The sequence below is a fragment of the Vulpes vulpes genome, unplaced genomic scaffold (assembly GCF_048418805.1).
Source record: "Vulpes vulpes isolate BD-2025 unplaced genomic scaffold, VulVul3 u000000899, whole genome shotgun sequence".
In the NCBI taxonomy this organism is placed as follows: Eukaryota; Metazoa; Chordata; class Mammalia; order Carnivora; family Canidae; genus Vulpes; species Vulpes vulpes.
In genome coordinates, this window is record NW_027325780.1 from 4,087,591 (window position 1) to 4,109,486 (window position 21,896).

The 21,896-nt window shown below is 41.2% G+C and overlaps 1 protein-coding gene across 2 annotated transcripts in view; it reads left to right on the plus strand.

Annotated features, from left to right (window-relative positions):
• Positions 1–21,896, plus strand: part of SCARB2 (scavenger receptor class B member 2) — a 102,950-nt gene that overhangs the window by 8,115 nt on the left and 72,939 nt on the right. The window contains exon 2 of one of the 2 annotated variants that reach the window (XM_025992966.2): positions 14,228–14,385. The exons of the other annotated variant lie outside the window; for it this stretch is intronic. Coding sequence (XP_025848751.1) covers positions 14,228–14,385 — 158 coding nt within the window. The remainder of the gene's footprint in view (positions 1–14,227; positions 14,386–21,896) is intronic. 2 annotated transcript variants of the gene reach the window in all.

A 21,896-nucleotide genomic window follows, 5' to 3' on the forward strand; every position in this document is an offset into this window, starting at 1 on the left:
CCATGTCAGGCTCCCTGCATGGGGCCTGCTTCTCCCTCTGCCTGTGTCTCTGCCTCTGCCTCTCTCTCTCTCTCTCTCTGTGTCTCTATGAATAAATAAAATAAAATAAATCTTAAAGAAAAGAATAATTAAAAAAATAAAATAAAACTGATAAATTTTGAAAGCACAAGAGTAGACAAGCACGTGTTAGCTGTCAGAGTACATGTCCGGCAGCCTCTAGAAAACTGCACTCTATACTCATGAGAATGAGTATGAAAAAGGCAAATAATCTCTTAATATTATTATGAAAATAGTTTTAACCTTGTGGACCCCCTGAGAGGACGTTGGGGACCCCCAGAGGTCCTCAGACCACGTTTTGAGAGCTGCTGATCAAGTGTTCTTCTAACTAATTATGATGATTTTTAGAATAACATAAGAAAGTAACATAGTATCTCTGTTATATTTCTGTAAGAGCAATTTGGAAAATATGTTATTAAGGTTTTCAAGTCACCAGGATGTTGTTTAGTGTGTTTTTATACCTTCCTTTAGTTTCCACCAAGTATATGGTTAAAGGTAGTAGTTTAGGTTATCAGTGATTCAGGTTCACTGTATCTCCTGTCTTCTCTCTGTGCTAATCAAACTAGACTAGACCATCAGCATCTCCATAATTGAATTATTTGAAGAGTACCCTCTAGTCTTAGCCCTGTCAGGGATTTTCAATCCCTATGACAGAATTTGGTGCTTGAAGCTGGCTTGAAGGTGGCAGCTCTGCTATATTTAGCTTTGTATCATCTTCCCATGCCAGCAAGTGCAGTGTCATACATAACAGATGTTCATTAAGTATTGCTTGGATGAATGGAAAGATGAGTAGATGAAAACTTACATCCTCTGGGATGACCTTGTTTACATATTATTGTTTCTGTTGTTGTTTATGCTCTTTTTAATATGCTCTGTAGGCCAGTGGTCATTGCCTTACTGTACCTTTAAAATCTAGAAACTGCACCCAATAATCCAGGTTTCCAGCTTCTCTTGAAACACACAGATGCTCTGTGTGGTATCCTCACCACAGTCCTTTGTGGCAGTGGGCTGAGCAGAATGAGGCTGCCTTTGGGGTGGGGGTGCCCTCCCTGTTCCTATGGTCCCTCACCTTCCTGCTGGCTCCCTAACTCTCAGAGGCCCATGAAAGATGCCCTTTGCCACCATGCCTGCTCTGTTGTCTTTCTGAGAGTAGAGAAATACTTGTTTGTATCTGAACTCTTTACCAAAAGAAGGAAAATGAAAGAGCCTGAGAAGGGTCATGTGTTTAACAAAAAATGAAAGAGGGCATATTTTTATGGAGAACTGAAATATTATTGCTAGGGTTTTTATTTTTATTTTTCTTAAAGATTTTATTTATTTATCACGAGAGACAGAGAGAGAGGCAGAGACACAGGCAGAGGGAAAAGAAGGCTCCATGCAGGGAGCCGGATGTGGGACCCTGGGATCACCCCTAAGCCAAAGGCAGACACTCACCAGATCACCCAGATGCCCCTCACCAGGTTTTTACAGCAGACGTACAAACTCGCATCCACTTCACTCACCCCACCCACCTGGTCCCTTCAGCATCTGAGTTTTACACTCTTTCTAGAGAAAGAGAGGCAGACTGCCATTGTTATAATAGCATAATTGCTCTTGCAAGTCCTACTTTAAGGGTAGCTGCTTTTAAGGTAGCTGCTGTATTTCTGATAATCAACAGTAATGGAAGGAAGAGGAGACCAAGATAGAAATAGGTGATGAAAGCCTCATTTATATAAACTCTGGGAGATATAATCACAATCAAGCAGGTTGTAAAATAATGAGTGGTTCCACAAGTTACACACAGACCAGGGCGTTGTTTCATGGGCACACTTCTTATTCATTCACATCTTAATAATCCTCTGTCTCATCCACTCCTTCAGCCACTCTCTCTTTGTACACATCTATTTCTCCGATTGTCACCAGGTCCTTTTGATTCAATTTCCATCTGGTGGCTGCTTTCTCTCTCTTTGGGATGTCAGTTCTCAACCTTGGTTTCACATTTATTATTACGTGGAAATGTTTAAAGAGTAGTCTAGCGGGTGTCTTGTAGCAGGAGCTTTTTAGGATAGCTATTCCACCCTGTTGTCCTGTCTGTCATTTATAGACAGAGCAGCAGCTTCCACATGAACTAATGTTTGAACATCAACTGTCAGGTCTCATTAGCTGAAATTACTACAATTGCAATTAGAGCAAAAGAGCTCATTAACAGTGACATAAAAAGATGCCAATGTATATGTTCCTGAGTTAAAATAAGGTCAGAGAATTAGGGTAGAATGTCAATGGCAGCTTATGTCTTTTACTTCAACAGAGAATTTAAAAAGGTAAGTGGCACAAATGACTTACATTACTATGAGAGTCTGGATAGGAGTTGCTTCATTTCAGGGAGAAATCTATCTATCTTTCTTTCTTTCTTTTCTTTCTTTTCTTTCTTCTTGACAGATTGACGGAGAGAGAGCATGAGTAGGGGGAGCAGAAGGACCTGAGGCAGGGCTCGATTCAAGAACCCTGAGATCATGACCTCAGCCGAAGGCAGATGCTTAACCTACTGAGCCACCAAGGCATCCCTCAGGGAGAGATTAAAAAAAAAAAAAAAAAAAAAAGCAAACCCACTGGCATTTTGATTTTTTTTTTTGGCATTTTGATATTTGGTGAGTTTTATTAACCTGGAGTCCAGTAAGAATCATTTACACACTATTAGGCCAGATTGTTAGGGTCAGTCTGCATTATCTCTGGGTGGATTTAGACTGTGTAGATGGCAATGTAGATGCTAACATGTATTTAATTATTAAGTAACACTCTGTTGAGCCAAAAGAATAACGAGTAGTGCTCTTGAGTCCTGAAAGTTGCCTTAAAAGTATTATTACCTATTCCCATCCAAGCCTAATGCATGTCTCTCCAGTGCTTATTCTTATCATTTGGAAGTGGCTTATACTAGGACAGCTGGTTCAACAACCCTCCTAGTGCTGCCTTCCCAAAAGATCTCTATCAGGCTGACTTGGATGTGTTGTGTCTTGTGGCTGTATCATGTCATGTCAGCTCCTACATGAAGCAGCTAATCCAGCTTATACTTGGGGAACAGTGGGTGGTTGAGTGTTGCTGGTGCAAAAAGTGCCTACGAGGGAATGACAGATGATGGCAGGTGATGATGGGCTGCATCAGATTGGGGCAGTAGGGCACGGACCTAGGGCTTTATCCTATGAGCAGTGAGGAGAGTGTCTGCTCCCATAGGCACTTTTGATAGAACTCTCTGGAAGCTGGGGTGGAGAATGGATTTGAAAGGAGCCTGGAGAAGAGACTATCTACAGTATTGCTGCCACCCAGGCCACCTATGGGATCAGGAGTAAAAATGGAGAAGAGGAGGATAGGATTTAGGATTGATTAGGGGAGAAAAAAATGTTAAGTCTGTTTTTGGTCACATTGACTTTCCACAGCCTTCCACAGAATGTCCAGATGGGAATTTTAGGATGGATCCATACAACTGAAATGATCCAAATAATTATCAGGCATAAGCCTTTCTTTGGGCTGAATTACTGGGCCTTACACATAATTATTCACTAACTGCTTCATGTGTGCTAGTTTTTTGTCCTTAGCTAAATTTCTTTGTGAGAATAGGGCCTATGTCTATTGGGTACATAGAAATCCCTCAATATATACATATTGGCTAATTAGCTGAAAATAAGTTTTTCAGTTTAAATGATTAATCTGGTTGTTGACACTGCGGATTCACCACAGAACCCAATAATCTTTCCAATATTTCTTTTTGTAGTAGTATTACAATATTATGTCTGGAAAAATTCATCATGTTCTACTTGGCTAAAATTTATAAGCAATATCCAAGGTCACGTAGCAAAACTGATTTAGGACCTTATGTTGATGTTTAATTTCACATAACTAGAAAACTCAGTTGATCACAGGGCTTGTGTGGTAATTGTCACTACTAGGGCACAATCCTCAGGAAGACCATTGTTCCCAAGCCACAGCTTCATGTCTAAATTGTGCAAAGGGCTCCTTGTGACCAAAGGAACTGGTTTGTTGTATTGGGCAGAATTAATGACTTCCTGTACCAGACATTCTTCTGGCTTGATGTTAGCATTATTACTTGTTTTTTTTTTTTTTTTTTTTTTTTTTTTAGATTTTATTTATTTATTCAGAGAGAGAGAGAGAGAGAGGCAGAGACACAGGCAGAGGGAGAAGCAGGTTCCATGCAGGGAGTCCCATGTGGGACTCGATCCCAGGTCCCCAGGATCACACCCCCTGCTGCAGGCGGCACTAAACCACTGCGCCACCGGGGCTGCCCACTTGTTTGTTTTTGAGTCCATCCTTTGCAGAGCAAGCCCCTGGGAGTGTACACAGTTGAATGCCCTGAGAATCTGGGGGTAGAAATTAGAAGTTTAAGGTCAGAGTGAAGCCCTCTTCTGGATCATCCTATGGCAGGAGGTTGAGGTGCTTGTTTTTTTTGGACTCATTAGCATAAGGGGGCAGAGCAGCTACCTGGACACAATGGAACTCAGTTCTCCTGCATCATCTCATGAGTCTGCTCCAGCCTGGGGGTTTACCATGACTTTACACAGGTGCCCTCATTTCCTTTCCTCCAGAGGTAATGCCTGACTCCCCAAGAAGCTCTCAGAGTCTACGAGAGGACCTCTCCATAGTTTCAGTCTCCCTGGGGTAGGGTTGACAGATCAAACATGGGATGCCTAGTCAAATTTGGATTTCAGATAAGCCCAGAATAATATTTTGGTGAATATGTCTCTTGCAATATTTTAACTCATTTCAGTTTATCGGTGGTTAACATCCTGCCATATTTACTACATCTCTCTCTGATATACTTTTCCTTAAATTATTTGAATATAAGTTGCAGACATCACAATGTTTTCATCCTGAATCCTGCAGCATGCATCACCTAAGAGTTAAAGTACTTTGTGACTTAGTCCATGCAATATTTGGGATGTACTCTTGTGTCCTCTGTTTTTATTTGCTAAATCTGGCAGCTCTCCCCTGAGGGGTGCAGTGGCGTGGCAGCCATCAGAGTGGCCAAGCGTGGTTTCTGCAAACCCACAGACCTGGACTTGGTCAGATTTGACTTGACTTTCTTGGCTCTGTGAACTTGGGAAAGCCAGTGCCACCATTTTCTTATCTGAAAAATGGGAATTCTTGGGATCCCTGGGTGGCTCAGCGGTTTGGTGCCTGCCTTTGGCCCAGGGCGTGATCCTGGAGTCTCGGGATCAGGTCCTGCATTGGGCTCCGGGCAGGGAGTCTGCTACTCCCTCTGCCTGTGTCTCTGCCTCTCTCTCCCTCTCCCTCTATGTCTATCATGAATAAATAAAATCTTTAATTTAAAAAAAAAATGAAAAATGGGAATTCTTACCTTGCAGGGGCGGTGTAAGGCTTGGAGATACCATAAAGCCCTAACACAGTCCCTGACTCCTAGAGACTCAGGAAATACTAGCTGGCCACCACAGTAATGGGTACCTGAGGTGAATGTCAGGGGACCAAGGTGAAAATAAAGAAGCCAGTTTTAGAAATACTGGCAGCTGTATTTATGAACTTCCCTCTGGTCTTTCATTTACTTTCTCCTTCTCCACTTGGTGTGTGCACACACACAACATGTGGTCCACCTTGGGACTTATAGTGGATTCCTTGACAAACACCCAGCAATGTGGTGTGCAGGAAAAGAGACACATCAGAGGTGCAGGAAAAGCCAATGCTCTTGAGGGCAAGATTTGGATAGAATGAAAGATGGTAGGAGACTTGCTTGGGTTTTGGCTCTGCTAAGAGTGGCTGGAGAGAGGGGGGTGATGGTGTGGGGGTTGGAGGCAGGAGGCAGATGGTGAGGAGAACCCCACTGTTGTAACAGAATCTGCTATCAGGGGCAGCCCTGGTGGCTCAGCGGCTTAGCACTGCCTTCGGCCCAGGGCCTGATTCTGGAGTCCCGGGATCGAGTCCCACGTCAGGCTCCCTGCATGGAGCCTGCTTCTCCCTCTGCCTGTGTCTCTGCCTCTCTCTCTCCCATGTCTCTCATGAATAAATAAATAGAATCTTAAAAAAAAAAAAAAGAGGCAATCTGCCATCAGTGTGATCCTGGCAGGCTGTCAAGGGTCATTTTCATTGTTAGGCTTTGCATTTGGTTTGTTTAGTTAAGGACTCCAGGGTACTAAGTGTTTATTTCTGTCCTAAAATGGGCAGCCTGGCCTGCAGTTGGTTTGCAATCTGGAGGAATGAGTTCACAGCAAACTGTTGTAAAAACAGCCAGTTTTACCCTCTTTCCTAGAAGGGATTTTGCCCTCCTTTCTGGAAAGGCCCCTGCTGTCTCTGGATTTTTGGTTGCCTAACAGCTGGATGCAAACCAAACAAGATAAACTCAGGCAGTTAGCCCATCTGTCCATTCCGACTTGCTGGCTCTTTCAGCAGCAAAGAATCTCTTTCGGAGGCGATTTTCTTTACTTTAATAAAGAAATGACAGTGTGAGCCCTTTCTCTGAAATTCTTCACACACTGTGACACTTGCCAGGAAAAGTTAGCAAGGCCTCAGATGTGCTCACCCTGCCCTTCCCGCAGTAGGGAAAGAAAGAGCGAGAAGCCGAGAAGCCGCGCGTGGGGGACGTGGCTCCCCGGAGCCTCTGCAGGTGAGCTGACCTCACGGAGGTAGCACCAGCCTCGCCTTTGTGTTGAAAGGACAGAGGAAAAGCCTAGATGAAGTTGGCTCTCTGTGGATCTTGCTCCTTCCCCTTTCTCACAGGGCCTTAATGACATTTTATAGGATTTGAGTTTCTGAGATTTTTCACTTAAAAAAAAAAAGGGAATTTTTCCCCAGCTTCCAAGAGTGATTTATTTCTGTTCTAACCCTCCCCCAAATCCAAACAATACAGAAAAACATAACAGAGAGAGGGGAAGACCCCCTCATAATCCTGTCCCATGGAGATGTGCATAATTACGTGGTTAGCATAGATGCTAAGAGATTTTGACGGAAATTAAGACATCAAAATTTAAAAAATATCTGTATTTTACCCCTCTGATATTTTCCTGTTTGCATTTTATTTGCTAGTCTTGTCCACATAAACATATTTTACAGTGTCTTTTTCCTCTTAATACAGATCATGAACATGTTTCTTATTTCTGTGTAGTCTCTATAATTTGAATGGTAACTTTCTGCTCCAGCCTGTGAATTATCATAATTTACTAAATCATTCTTTTCTGTTTGACATTTTGGTTATTTCTGATTTTATATTAATTCCTTGTTTTCACAACCTAAACTGGATTGTATAGAGAGCTAGAAAAGAGGATCATGACTAAAGATTTTCTGTGTGGTTTCTTTTCTCCTTTATTTAACATTTGCTGGACTGTCAATATTTCAACAGATACCATTCTTTTTTTTTTTTTTTTAAGATTTTATTTATCCATCTGAGAGAGAGAGAGAGCACGCATGTGGGAGAGCAGGGGAAGGGAGAAGTAGACTCCCCATGGAGCAGGGCTCAGTCCCAGGACACGGAGATTATGACCTGAGCCTAAGGCAGACACTTAACCCACTGAGTCATCCAGGCATCCCCATGATTCCTTTTTCAACTTAAACCTAAACCTTTGATCCCTATCCTGAAGGTGGCAATAATCAAGATCACAGTTACCATTCATTGAGCATTTTGAGCGTGGCCTGAGATAAGCACTGTGCTAAAACCTCATTTCATCCTTTCAATAATCCTAGCCAAGCCCTCCTTCCCACTTATGCCGGCTAACCTTCTAAAACACCTCTTTTGTGTCAACTCAAAATAGGCAGCATGGCACAATAGTTAGGGGCTTCAAATAAAAACAAACCCCTGGTTAAGGAGAGACTATTCGAAAGGACTAGTGCAGTAGGGGACAGGGGTCGTGCATTAGGGAGAACTCTGACAGTGGGATCTACAGGAGCCTCTTACAGGGAGAGACAGAGAGTAAACAAGGGTGGGAAGGAGAGAAACTTAACCAAAGTTTGGCTAACAAGCGTTTTTTCTCACCTTTATGACCTATGATTGACAAATACAAATTATATGTATTTAGTGTCAAGTTGTGTAAGTTCTTTATATATTTTGGATATTAACCTCCTGTCAGATATGTCACTTGCAAATATCTTCTCCTATTATTGTCTTTTTTGTTTTATTGATGGCTTCCTTCACTGTGCAGAAGCTTTTTATTTTGGTGTGGTCTCAATAGTTTATTTTTGCTTTTGTTCCCCTTACCCGAGGAGAAATAGCAAGAAAAATGTTGCTTTGGCTGATGTCAGAGGAATTCCTGCCTGTTTTCTCTTCTAGGATTTTTAGGATTTTAGGTCTCACATTTAAGATCTTTCATCCAGGCACCTGGGTGGCACAGTGCATGACTGGGGTCCTGGGATGGAGTCTCACATCAAGCTCCCCGCAGGGAGCCTGCTTCTCTCTCTGCCTGTGTCTCTGCCTCTCTGTGTGTCTCTCATGGATAAATAAATAAAATCTTTAAAAAAAAATAAGATCTTTCATCCATTTTGAGTTCACTTTTATGTACGGTATTAGAAAACAAAATGAATGAAGAGGAGTGGGAGATACGGTCTTCCAGTTCTGGAATGAATAAGTCACGGGAATAAAGGACACAGCATGGGGAGTATAGTTCAGTGGTACTGTAATAACATTGTATGGTGACAGGTGGTTGGCTACACTTGTGGTGAACACAAATTATGTTTAAGCTTACTGAATCACTATATTGTACACCTGAAACTAATGTAACATTGTGCATCAACTATACTCACATTAAAAAAAAGTCTTTAAACTGTATATATTTAAGGTGTACAATATGATGCTTTGAATGACATATACATTATGAAATTATTATTGTAACCATACTAATTAACATCACCTCACATAGTTGCCTTTGTGTGTGTATTTGTGGTGAGAACACTTGAGATCTATTTGCTGAGCAAATTTCAAGTATACAATAAACTATCATTAACCATAGTCACCATGCTATATGTTAACAGGCATTTTGTTCTCATCAATCAAAGGAAATGTGTGGTTCAGCCTCTGGCTTGATCAGGTAAAAGAGGGATAAACAATGTGGGGGATCTATCTAAAGCATAGGGGGAAGGGTGTGTCTTTGCAGTAAGTCATTTCCTGGAACACAAAAGGGAGAATTCCTGAACAATTTACTACTTTCCAGGAACACCAGGCTCTGATAAAATTCGACATTGCCAGGAGCTCAGGTCTCGAGTGAGTCCTGGGGTGGGAGGCTGACTCTACCACCTTCCAGACTTCAGGCATTCTCCTAACCTTTGAGCTTTGGTCTCTTGAAGTGTAGAACAGGGAAAATGATTTTCACTTTATAGGCCATTAAGGGGATTACATGAGATAAAGGGCAATATAGTGCCTGGCTCTTGATAATGCTCTGCAGCTGAGAAACCTTGCATGGCTCCCCATTTCTTATCAGATAAAATCTAGGCTCCTATGACCCTAACCTATCTCTCTAAGGGAATCTCCCTACTCCTAATAACACCCACACATAGTCACACCCACTACTGTCCCATCTCTGTATGTTTTATTGTCTCATTCTCCACATCCACTATCTTTCTGATTGAGTGGAGGGTTCCCAGATAGATGGACCTGGGACAGGTGGGGAGGAAGGGCCCAGTCAGCCAAGACAGGGTAGTTGAATCAACCCAGGCTGTCCTTAACGTGCCTGCCCTTGTGAACTCCCTCTGCTTGCTAAATTTTTATTCATTTTCCCTGGCTCACTCTAAGGACTGCCTTTCTCTATCTCAGTTCATAGAATCCATTCTCTGCACACTATCAAGACCATTTTCTGGCATAGTCATTGACTGTGTACCACATTTGTTGATTCATTTGCATGTATGTGTAAATATTCCCCTAAGTAGAGGACAAGCTTCTGGAATGCAGAAACCATATCTATGTGTGGGGTATCTCTGATGATGCCTAGCACATATATAGTATATTGATTATTTGCTTTCATAATTCTTCTATACTTAGCGAGAAAACCATGAATATCATACTGCTTCAGTTGTTAGGAAAAGGGGTCATGGTGAGACACAGACTTTTTTTTTCCACCCACAGAAGGAACTGGTTGCACTTAGCTCTTTAGGGTGCTGGCTTACTGATAAGATGCACAAACTGTTGGGTGCTAAATTTCTCATGTTTGGAGGATTCTAATGAAGCTATTGCTTTCTCATATCTGAATATGACTAAAATGGCCAGTGAACAACCACTTCCTCTGAATACACTTTAAAGTCTCCTTGGATTTGTAGCTTGGGAGCTGCTATCACAAGGCCTGGCACTGTGACCTTGCATGTGACCATCCGTGCCTTTCTTCGGTACCTCTCTGATGGCCTCCTCTCAAGTACTTCTTAGGGCACCCGGGTGGCTCAGTCAGTTAAGTGCCCGACTCTTGATTTTGGCTCAAGTCATGATCTCAGGGATGTGGGATCCAGCCCCGTGTTGGCCTCCATGCTGGGCATGAAGCCTGCACACATGTGCTCTCTCTTTCTATTAAAAAAAAAGTTCTTCTGACCCAGCATCTTACAAGCAAAGTCAGTGGAAGTTAGTGTTTAAGTGTTCAAGTACTATATTTTGCTGATTGAACAAACATTTCTCCAAGAACTACATTGTTCTAGACACTATGGAGAAGATCAGAGAGGGGAAGAAAAGACCCCCTTTTTTTTGGTGAGACAGAAAAATTTAAAGACAAACCATGGAACTCCTTTCCTCCCTCTTTCTGGATTCAGCTCAGACTCTCGTGGGTGAAACCCTCTCCACCCACCTTGGATGCATTAATCTTCCTCCATTTCAAAATGCCAACAGTTAACCTCATATGTTAGCTACCATATTGAATAGATGCACTTCCCTTCTCATTTTTGATTGCTGGTATGGGCTGCTTCATGTTAAATTTTAGATGTTTTCTGTCCTGACCACTTTTTCCCTAAGAAATTCAGTGTAATGTGTTATGGGGTTCAAAGGAAGAAATGATCCATCCGGTAAAGGGGGCTACTCAAGGAATTCATAGAGGAGAGGACATTATTGCCTTGCTTTATTATGGAAATTTATGGACAAGAAAGCGAGGTCCTTATTTTAATGAAGTCAGACAACTTAAAAAATATCTATGGACCTTCAAAATCCTCTAGAAGACAAATGATTATTTATATGTTAGATTTCTCATAGTTAACATATTAGTTTTAGGTAGATTAAATTCATGTTACTAAGTTGTTTCTGGGAGCTATATGTATACTTTATGGTGGAGAAACTCTACCATAAAACTTGTACAATTATATATGTAGTATATTTGTACCCATTTTTAAAAAATGCTATATTATATGCAGAAGTAGGGTGGGAGGGTGGAGAAGAGCCACACAGGATTCCAGACCCAGCTCTGACCTTCAGTATACCTTCTTACCCTTCCAGAGCCCCTGTGTTACATCTTGTCAAACTCAGGACCTTCCCAGGTCTAGTGTTCTCTCACTCTCTGAGCCTGACTCACTCTCCTGCTCCTCTTCACACAACTAAGACTCCTGTTTAGGAGATAAGAAAAAAACTTTAAAAACAAAAGAAAACAAAAATTGCCTGAAATGACTGATTCAGCTGCTTAGGGGCTTGGCAGAGGAAGATCAATGCATCCAGGGCGGGTGGAGAGGGCTTCACCCAAAAGAGTCTGAGCTGAATCTGGAAAGTTGGAAGAAAAGAGTTTCATAGTTTGTCTTTAAATTTTCCTGTCTCATCAATCTGATCTCGTCTCAGAAAATCGGTACTGATAGTAAAGGCCAAAAATATTTTGATAATGTGCTGTTTGAATAGAAACCTGATTATTGGACATTTTGAACAGATGCCAAACCACAAATAATCCCCAGTTCTGCGGCATGGCCAACTCATGGATGTAAATTTACATTCAGCCCTCCGGATCACCAGCTTGGCTTTGACGAGCTTAGGTTTTCTGCATTCATTTATCCCAGAGCCACTTTGTTTCTTCTCTGCAGAGATTCTTGAGATATTTTCTATTTAATAATAGAGCCATATCATTTTTTTAAATAGAGCCATATCATTAAGTTCCCTTGCAACATTCCCTCTATTAAGTTGGAGGCCTTGGAACGCCTGGGTGGCTCAGTGGTTAAGCTCTTCCTTGGGCTCAGAGCGTGACCCCGGGGTCCTGTGGGATGAAGTCCCACATCGAGCTCCCTGCATGGAGCCTGCTTCTCCTTCTGCCTGTGTCTCTGCTTCTCTCTGTGTCTCTCATGAATAAATAAATAAAATCTTAAAAAAAAATAAAAATAAATCGGAGGCCTGGACTACTAAAACTTGACATTCTATTGTATGCTGTGTCATAACACATTTTAGCATGTGCAATCAAAGATGTTTTGAAACTGGTCCTTTTGTTGTCACTCAAAGCCTCACTGCCAGAGGTGACCTCAGAGGATGCTTCTCTTATGATCCAGTGTTACTGTTTCACCACTGGCCTTACATTGTACTGGTCAATCCCATTTTCCTCTTTTGGTTTTCTTTAAAAAAAATTTTTTTTCTCTTTTGATTTTCTTTTAAAAATGTTTTCAGTGTTCATTTCTTCATTGGCTATTAAAAATTTGAAGAGTGCCAAAATTCATTAAGGGGAAAATAATAATGATCCAGATTTCCAATACTCAAGAGTTAGTGACTATTAATACTTTGGGTTGTTTATTCTCAGTCTATCCCTTTACCTTTCTTGTGTACTCCAATAATTTTTACCCTAAAAAAAATGCAGATTTTTCTCCATTAACAAGTTGAGGATAGTTGGGACTACTAGACAGTAGGTTTCTGTCTCTTAACTTTGGACCCTCTGTTAACTAGGCTTCCGTTGCAAGCCTGAATAACAGACAACTTTCAAGTCCTAGTGTCTTATAACAATGACATTTCATACTCACGGTGTGCAGGGTGGCTGCAGTTTGAGCTTGACTGGCTCAGCTAAACCGGGCGGGACTCCAGGCTTCATGTGTGGTCCACACATCACTATTTTAGGGTCTTGGCTGAAGGATCCACAGCTACCTGAAGCATACTTTTTTGGCAAAGGGTGATTGGGGATAGCTTTCTAAGGCTCAAAATTGGGGCATTGCCATCCCACCCATATTTCATTGGTCAAATCAAGTCACTTGGCCAAGCCTGAAGTCAATAGGGTGGAGAAGAACACTCCGCCCATAGGGGGACCATGGTGTATTAGTTTGTTAGGGCTGCCGTAACAGATAGCACAGAGTGGGTGACTAGAACAAGGGACGTTCATTATCTCACAGTTTTGGATACCACAAGTCTTGAGATGAGGGTATCATCAAGGTTGATTTCTTCTGAGGCCTCTCCTTGGCTCATAGGTATTGTCTTCTTCCTGTGCCTCCACATGGTCTTTCCTTCGTTTGTATTTAAGCTTTTCTTCTTATGAGGACATTACTCATATTGGATTACAACCCACCCTAATGACCCAATTTAACTTTAGATTGTTCTTTAAATGCTCTGCCTCCAAATATAATCACATTCTGAGGTACTAGGCATTAGGACTTCAATATATGAATTTGGATGAATTTGGGAGGGGGCCCATAACACAGGCTAAGGGTGGGAAATGAAGGAAGGATTGTCGATAAAGAATCCCAAACACTTAATATCGGTAAGGCTCAGCTTCCTCATCTTTAAAACAGGGATAAGCATCTCTATGTAATGGGTTTGTTAGAGACTGAATGAGAAAATTCATGTAAAGCTCCTGCTGGTGGAGGTAGGAAGGGTAGGTGTGGTTCTACCTCACATGAAGAACCAAATCCAGCCTTCTTGGGCCTATCACCTTGTTGTTCTACCATGTGGGGAGGCTGGGAGCAGACAGTGCTTCTCAGAATAGGCTACCTTCCACAGCAGCTGGTACAATCTGTGAATTCTTCATAACAGAATCAGTAGGGCATTTTGGGTACTCAATCTATGACCTTGGTTTTGGTGACACCATTTCTACCCATGAGCTATGGCTACTGTCTTTCCTTTACCACAAATATTTATTGAAGACCTTTGATGGCTTGATAGGGCTGTGGGCTTCATATTGACCTAAGGCATGGCCTTCCTCCCAAGGGACCTTAGTTGAATGCCTACAGAAACTATAAGTGAGCTGGGAGGTCAGAGCAAGGGTGTCCCTCTCCCTCTGTGTTCAAAGCCAACTGCCTCACACGGTCTCCTTTTGGTTTTCTGCCCTAGAACATTGTGTTAAGGAATGGTTCCGAGACCTTTGACTCCTGGAAGAAGCCCCCCCTGCCTGTGTATGCCCAGTTCTATTTCTTCAATGTCACCAATCCAGAGGAGATCCTCCGAGGGGAGATCCCTCGGTTAGAAGAAGTGGGGCCATATACCTACAGGTAAGTCCTGACCACCTCCCTGCCATACCAACCAGATATATGGAGTGACCCCACTGTGGGCTGATTCCATATCTCTTCTCGTAAGCATCCTCTGTATGCTGCATGGGGAGGAGAGGTTTTGGTGACATCTGTCTGAAATGTTGCTGATGTTTGGCACATGCCTGTAACACCTCAACAGAGAATGGTGTAGTGGACTAGTGCCAATCTCAGCCTGTTTAGAAATGCAGCTGCTGGAGATGCCTGGGTGGCTCAGTGGTTGATTGTCTACCTTTGGCTCAGGGTGTGATCCCGGGGTTCTGGGATGAGTCCCACATTGGGCTCCCTGTAGGGAGCCTGCTTCTCCCTCTACCTATGTCTCTGCCTCTCTCTCTGTCTCTCATGAATAAATAAATAATCTAGAAAGAAAGAAAGAAAGAAAGAAAGAAAGAAAGAAAGAAAGAAAGAAAAAGAAAAGAAAAGAAATGCAGCTGCTTCCTCCTGAGATGACAGAAAGTAGTTTTTGAGCCATGAAGAGCTATTCCTTACCCCCAACCCTTTTAAGGTCACCCCTTGATTCTCTTTGATGACTTTTAGGGCCTTCCTCTATTTCCCTCTCCCACATACTATTTTATTTTATTTTATTTTATTTTATTTTATTTTATTTTATTTTATTTATTTTATTTTATTTTATTTTTATTTTATTTTATTTTATTTTATTTTATTTTATTTTATTTTATTATTTTATTATTATTATTTTTTTTCCCACATACTATTTTAGACCAGGTCCTAGAATTTCTTGTTTGTCTGTAGGCAGGCCTTTCTGCCTCTTATTCACTCCTTCCCCCACCCCTCCTGGGTATGAAAGATAACCAAGTGGCAGGGTAGCTTAGAATCTTTGGCAGTGACTACCAGTTCTAAACACTGGGAGGCAGAATTGTTTTAATCATTTTTTAGAACATTAATAAATGGAAGTGCTTGGGAAACACAGAGCATTTTCCCTATTGTTGCAGTACCTGCCTCTCCCAATAATCTTCCCCTGCCCCCAATAATCTTCCCAACAAATTTTCTTCTTACCAAGTTTAAGAAGAAATAGAGGTGGGGGAGCCTGGCTGGCTCAGTCAGAGGAGTATGCAACTCTTGATCTCAGGGTTGTGAGTTCAAGCCCCAAGTTGTGTGTAGAGATTACTAAAAAAATTAAAAAACAAAAACATAGTAGAGGAAGCAGACAGCAAGATCTTTTTTGTATAGAACTGCTAAATGGTAAAAATGCCTCACAATCTTGTCATAATCTATTGCTCAATAAATGGTTGCTAAGTCATATGATAAATCAGCACTATTCCCTGTGCAAGAATTCAGAGATAAAAATCTTGGCCCCATGGGGCACCTGGGTGGCTCAGTTGGTTAAGTGACTGACTGGGTTTCAGCTCAGGGCATGATCTCCAGGTCCTAAGATCAAGCTCTGAGCTCAGCAGGGGTCTGCTTGAGATTCTTTCCAGATTCTTTCCTTCCCCCTCTGCCCCTCCCTGCCGTATGTGTGTGCGCTTTCGCATTTTCTCTCTCTCTCTCTCAAATAAATAAATAAATAAATAAATAAATAAATAAATAAATAAATAAATAAATAAATTTTAAAAAAATCTTAAAAAAAAAAGCTAAGTCCCAGCCTCAGGTGCTCATGGTCTAGCTCTGGAGTCAAATTGTCTGTTTTGAATGTCACCTCAACCGCTTAACTAGTTTTCTGTGCCTCTATTTCCTTATCTGGAGATAAAAATAGAACACCCACCCAAAGATTGTTATTGGGATTAAATGAGCCAATGAGTCAGTATTTAAAAGTGCCTGGATTAATGCCTAGCATATAATTAGTGCTAATTAAGTGTTTGATATTATTAGTCTTAGCAGATTGTTTTAGTCTGTATAAACCAATATCCAGATTTGTAAAGATGAACTCTGTTGTCATATATAGGAATTTTAAATAAATACTTGGGTCTTCACTTTTAAAAGCAAATATTTGTAGCGGGTTAAATGCCTGAAGAAGTCCATGCTAGAGCAGGTCTGTGTTTGCTGCTGTCCTGTTAGGAAGTAATTAGAAGTCGAACTAGAATTAGGATCTGAATGTCCTGTGTCTCTGCTTTTCCGTTTTGCAATTTTAACCATCTTTTATTTACATTAAAAGAAAACGATGTAAAATACATAACTGCTTTTAAGTGTATAGTTCAGTAGTTTTATGTATGTTTTTATATTGTTGTGTAACAAATCTCTGGAACTCTTTTGGTCTTGCAAAACTGAAACTCTGTAATCATTAAGTAACTCCCTTCCCCCTCCCCCCTAGTCCCCAGTAACCACCATTCTATTTTGTTTCCATGAACCTGACTGCCTTGGATACCGCCTGTGAAAGGAACTGTGCGATATTTGTTTTTTGCTGTTTTTGTTTTCTCACTAATTTTTTGGAGGGGGGGAGGGGGGAGACTGCCTCCATGTAAGGATGAACCCACTTGAGAACTAAGGAAAACCATTTGCCCTCTGGGTCTCCTGACAGCCGTTGCTCAAGATGCCTTTCATTTTCAGAAATACTTCAAAATTACAGTAATTGTTAGACTTGCTGCTACATCTTAAAGTATCAATAAAGAAGCAGGTATATTCCCATATCACAGATTTTTTAAATGATACCTGTATTTCTGTAATTGGTTTCCTTTATAATGCTGAGTATTTTATTCTCTGTACTCAAAAACACGTATCTGAGAAAGGGTCCATAGACTTTACCCGACTGTCCCAGGGCCATTGGCACAGAGAAGATTAAGAATCCTGAGAACAGATCCAGTAGTTTGGAAAGCAGTTTGGTCATTCATTGATCGCTTTATATTTCCTTCCTCTGGTTTTTCTCCCTGCCCTGATCTCTCTTCTGCTCTGCTACCAGGGTGATTTCCCAAAGGCAAATCTGACATTTCCCTTTCCTGCTCAGGAGCCTAGTGACTCTTCCTGTGGGATGTTCCAGGCCTGAACAATCTGGCTCCTTCTATATGTCTAGCTTCTTTGTTTTATTTTAATTTTAATATAATTTTTTGGCACTCTCAACCTAGGCTTCTCTACTCTAACCAGACCTATCCAATAGAAATTTACTATAAGCCACATGTGTAATTGAAAATGTTCTGAGAGTCCCATTTTAAAAAGGTGAAATTAATTTTAATATTCTCTTTACCCCAATACTATCCCAGTGTCATCTAAACATGTAATCCATTTCAGAATTACCAATGAGATACTTTACATCCTTTTATTTTTTTAATACTAAGTCTTCGAAATGTGTAGCACATCTCATGTTGGGCTAGCCAAGTTTCAAATGTGTAATACAGCCATGTGGGGCTGGTGGCTACCATATTGGGCCACACACCTCTAACTGTATTCCGGTTGGTCGTTGGTCCCTGGACACAGTGTTCTGCTCTTATGTGCTGTGTTCAGTGCTATTATGAGTTCAAGAATGAACTCATCCCTGCCTCTCTTAGCTCAAATGGTGCCTCTTCTTGAAACTTACCCTGACTTTGGATGAACTCCCCCTGGCACATGTATCTGTTACATACTGACTAAATAAATGCATTTTAACAATTGGTTACCTGTCTGTCTTTCCAATGTACCAAAAGCTCCAGGAGGGGCAGAAATCAAGTCTTTTACCTGGGAATATCCAGTGGCTGGTGAGATAAGTGAACGAAACATCCTTGGCCATGGGTTAAAACCATAGAGATGCAAGAGGAGAAATTGCTTAAATCTTGCAGGACACAGGTAGCTCAGCTGCAACCATAGGACTTAGTCATGAAAGCACAGGAGCCAATGATAGGTTCATGAAAGAGGAATAGGGTCTTGAAAATGAATGATTTTGTTTAGGAACAGATGCTCACATGCACAGTGCAAGCTGCTGAGCGTTCCTGGCAGGGTTGAGTGGGTTGTGAGCTGGACTTTACAGAAAAACATGGCTTTTTAGCTATAGTTGCAGCCCTTCTAGTGAGCCTTTTGCAGTCCTCTAGTGGATCTGATTTCTATCACTCATGATTTAATCATGTTATTGTTTACAAGAAAGAACATTCCAGTAACTCCTGCCCCGTGGGTTGGTGGTTCCGTGGGTTCCCTCCCAACTGAATCACTGACTGGACTGGGTACACCGAGGCCTTGGGCAAGGGAAGGGGAAGGCATGCTGGCCTTCTGCTGGTTAGTGTGGATTGGTCTTGGTGGTGGGAAATCTCTGAGAAGGAGGCACACAGAGCAGTGGAAGCCCCAATTAATTTGACAAACAAGGCAGCCTGGGTGGCTCAGCGGTTTAGTGCCGCCTTGGGTCCAGGGCCTGATCTTGGAGACGCGGGATCGAGTCCCACGTCAGGCTCCCTGCACGGAGCCTGCTTCTCCCTCTGCCTGTGTCTGTGCCTTCTCTCTCTCTCTGTCTCATGAATAAATAAATAAAATAATTGAAAAAAAAAAATTTTTTTTTTTTTTTGAAAAAAAAATTGACAGACAATTGACAGTGGCACATTTTCCCCAGCTTTCACATACTGATGAGTTCAGACTATTAATGTTTTTGGAAAAAGGTGATGGTAGTTCCACACATAGATAAAAACCAGTCAGTCGGGTTTAAGGAATGCAGTGCATTATTTAGCTTTGGGTTGAGCAGCCCCAGAACCAGGCCTGTTAGCACAAAGCTAATTTGCCTCATGGTCCTGTTGCTTACTAACATATTTGGCTAAAATGTGTATCCAATTTATGATATCCTTGGCTTTTGCAAGCTTTTTGTGATTTTTTTTCATTTTGTCCGATTTCTTTTTTTTCTTTTTTGCCAGTCTTTAACATACCAAGAATTAAAAAAAAAAAAAATCAATTTGTCCAAGGGCTCTTTCAACTAAGTTTCATATTTCTAAGACGTATTTGCTAAATTTACAATACCTGGTTAAATATCTCCCATTTGAGTTTCTTAGTTTTGCTGTTTAATTTGTTGTTGTTGTTTTTAAAATATTTTTTCTATTTATTCATGAGAGACAGAGTGGCAGAGACAGGCAGAGGTAGAAGCAGGCTCCTTGCGGGGAGCCTGATGCAGGGCTTGATCCCAGGACCCCCAGATCTTGCCCTGAGCCAAAGTCAGACGCTCAACCACGGAGCCCCCCAGACATCCCTAGATTAATTTCTTTTTTAGGCTCATATTTAGGCTCATACTGCTTTGATAGTAAAGGAAAAGACACGAGGGATAAATATAAGTGCTTTTTTTAAAATTTTGCATTGGTCATTATGAAATAATCAAAATACACAATATCATCTGTAGCATTACCTTTAAAAATATAAACTGTATTTTATATTCTTTATATATCTATCCCTGATGTGGGACTCAATCCTGGACCCCGAGATCACGCCCTGAGCCGAAGGCAGAAGCTCAACTGCAGAGCCACCCAAGCGTCCCTGTATTTTATGTTTTTGACCTTCAAGGAAAAAGCCAGTTATTTTACCAGCAAAATGGAGGAATTACAATTCAGGACATGCAAGCCATAGCAAACCATAGGCAAGTCTAGAGATCAAAAGAGAAGAATGTTACTTTATAGAGAAAAGGAGGAAGTTGGGAGGGGCTGCTGGAAAAATGAGAATTCAGGGTAGTGATGGTTTCTTATTGGCTGAATTGTGGTATTTTCTTCCTGGCTGAGTTTGTTACAGGGCAAGGAGAAATTGTTTTGGCTGCGGTCTGCAACTGAAGATGGGTTGGTAAGGTGTAAGAGCTCCCCCTTCTGGCCTCCTGACTTTATTTATTATTATTATTATTTTTTAAAATTTTCTGACTTTATTTTAAATGGGGTTTCCTTTTTGAGTTTCACATTATTATAAAAGTAACATAGATAGCAGTAAAGATAAACTTTAAACTTTAAAATGGAATAAAGTAAAATAAGACAAACTGCTACTATGATTCCACTGTCTCAAAGATAACTAGTTAGTGCTAATATTTTGGTGGGTATCTCCTCAGCCATTTTTCCATGGGCGAGTTTGACTTTTACATGGTTATCATACTATGTGTCTATATATGATATGCATGTACATGTGTGAAATGCATGTACCATATATGTATCTACATGCATACATATGGGTGTATGTTATGCACACATAGTATGTATATTCTGTTCACTTACTAATACATCATAGGTCTTGCCCCATGTAATGTTTTTGTCCTGTAACTGATCTCACGTTCATATATCCAACATGCAGGAAAGCTAGTCACCAGAACATGGTCCTGTAACTGATCTCACGTTCATATATCCAACATGCAGGAAAGCTAGTCACCAGAACATGGAATGTGCAGCAAGGAAAGGGTTTCTGGAGAGGTGTCCAAACGAAGAGACAGGGGAGGGCAGGCCTCAAATCCACCCTCAGAGAGGGTTACAGTTGCATGTATTTAAGGATAAGGGGGCAGAATGTCAGGGGGTATATACACTGAATGGAACATGCTGATTGGATATAGGAAAAAGAGAGGTGTTCTCCTTTCTGAGCATGTGTGCATTCGGGAATCATGTCTCTTTCTGAGCTACATGTTCATTAAATGTCAGCAGAAGCATGATAAGTGGGGTGGGGGGAAGATCTCAGGTGTGTCTCAGGTTGCTTTTGTTCACTCTTGGTCCTTTCTGCCCAACTACAAGAATTCTTCCCCCTTTGTTCCAGTCAGTCTCAGCTACTCTTACTGGTATTGAGCCAACTTGTGCAAAACAAGCTCTTAAATCAATTCGATTAACCAGAGTTTCCTTAAGGTAGAATAGTCAAGCATTTGTTAACTCCACATGTTGGGTTTAGTCTTTATACATTTTAATGTTGATAATATTCAGTAGCTAAAGGGAATGTATTGCAGCACTTTATTTAATCATTACCTTCTTCTTGGTCATGTAGATCAGCTCTCATTTCATTCTTTGATTTCCACACAGAATGATCGTTCTCCCCATGTTTGCCAGCTGATTGCATTTCCACACTTTTAGCTCTTGTCTTTTGTGTGTTGCCAATCTGGGTTCCAGTATGTCTGTGCCACTCTGTAAACTTAATAGCAATAGTGACTCTTCCTTGCATTTGTGACAACTGTTTTTCTTTTGTGTGCCTTTTTAATTTTTAAAACACACGTAGTCAAATCTATTCTTTCATGAAGTTTTCTATCGTTTCTGAGCTTTAAAAGCCCTATTACCTTCAAAAGTTTGATATTCAAGTCTATTTTCCTGTAGTTCTGTTGTTTTACATTTAATTTCTTAGGGACCTAATTGTCTCCTTACAATTTTGCAAAGGTAAGAACTGTATTTAAACTTTCAACTTCCGGGGCACCTGGGTGGCTCAGTCGGTTAAGCATCTGCCTTTAGCTCAGGTCATGGTTTCAGGGTCCTGAGGTCAAGCCCGAGGGGGCTCACTGCTCAGCAGGGAGTCTGCTTCTCCCTCTCCCACTATTGCTCCCCTAGCTTATGCTCTCTTTCTCTCTCTCTCTCTCTCTCACTCTCACTCTCTCTCAAATAAATAAAATCTTTTAAAAAAATAAACTTTCAAATTCTGTC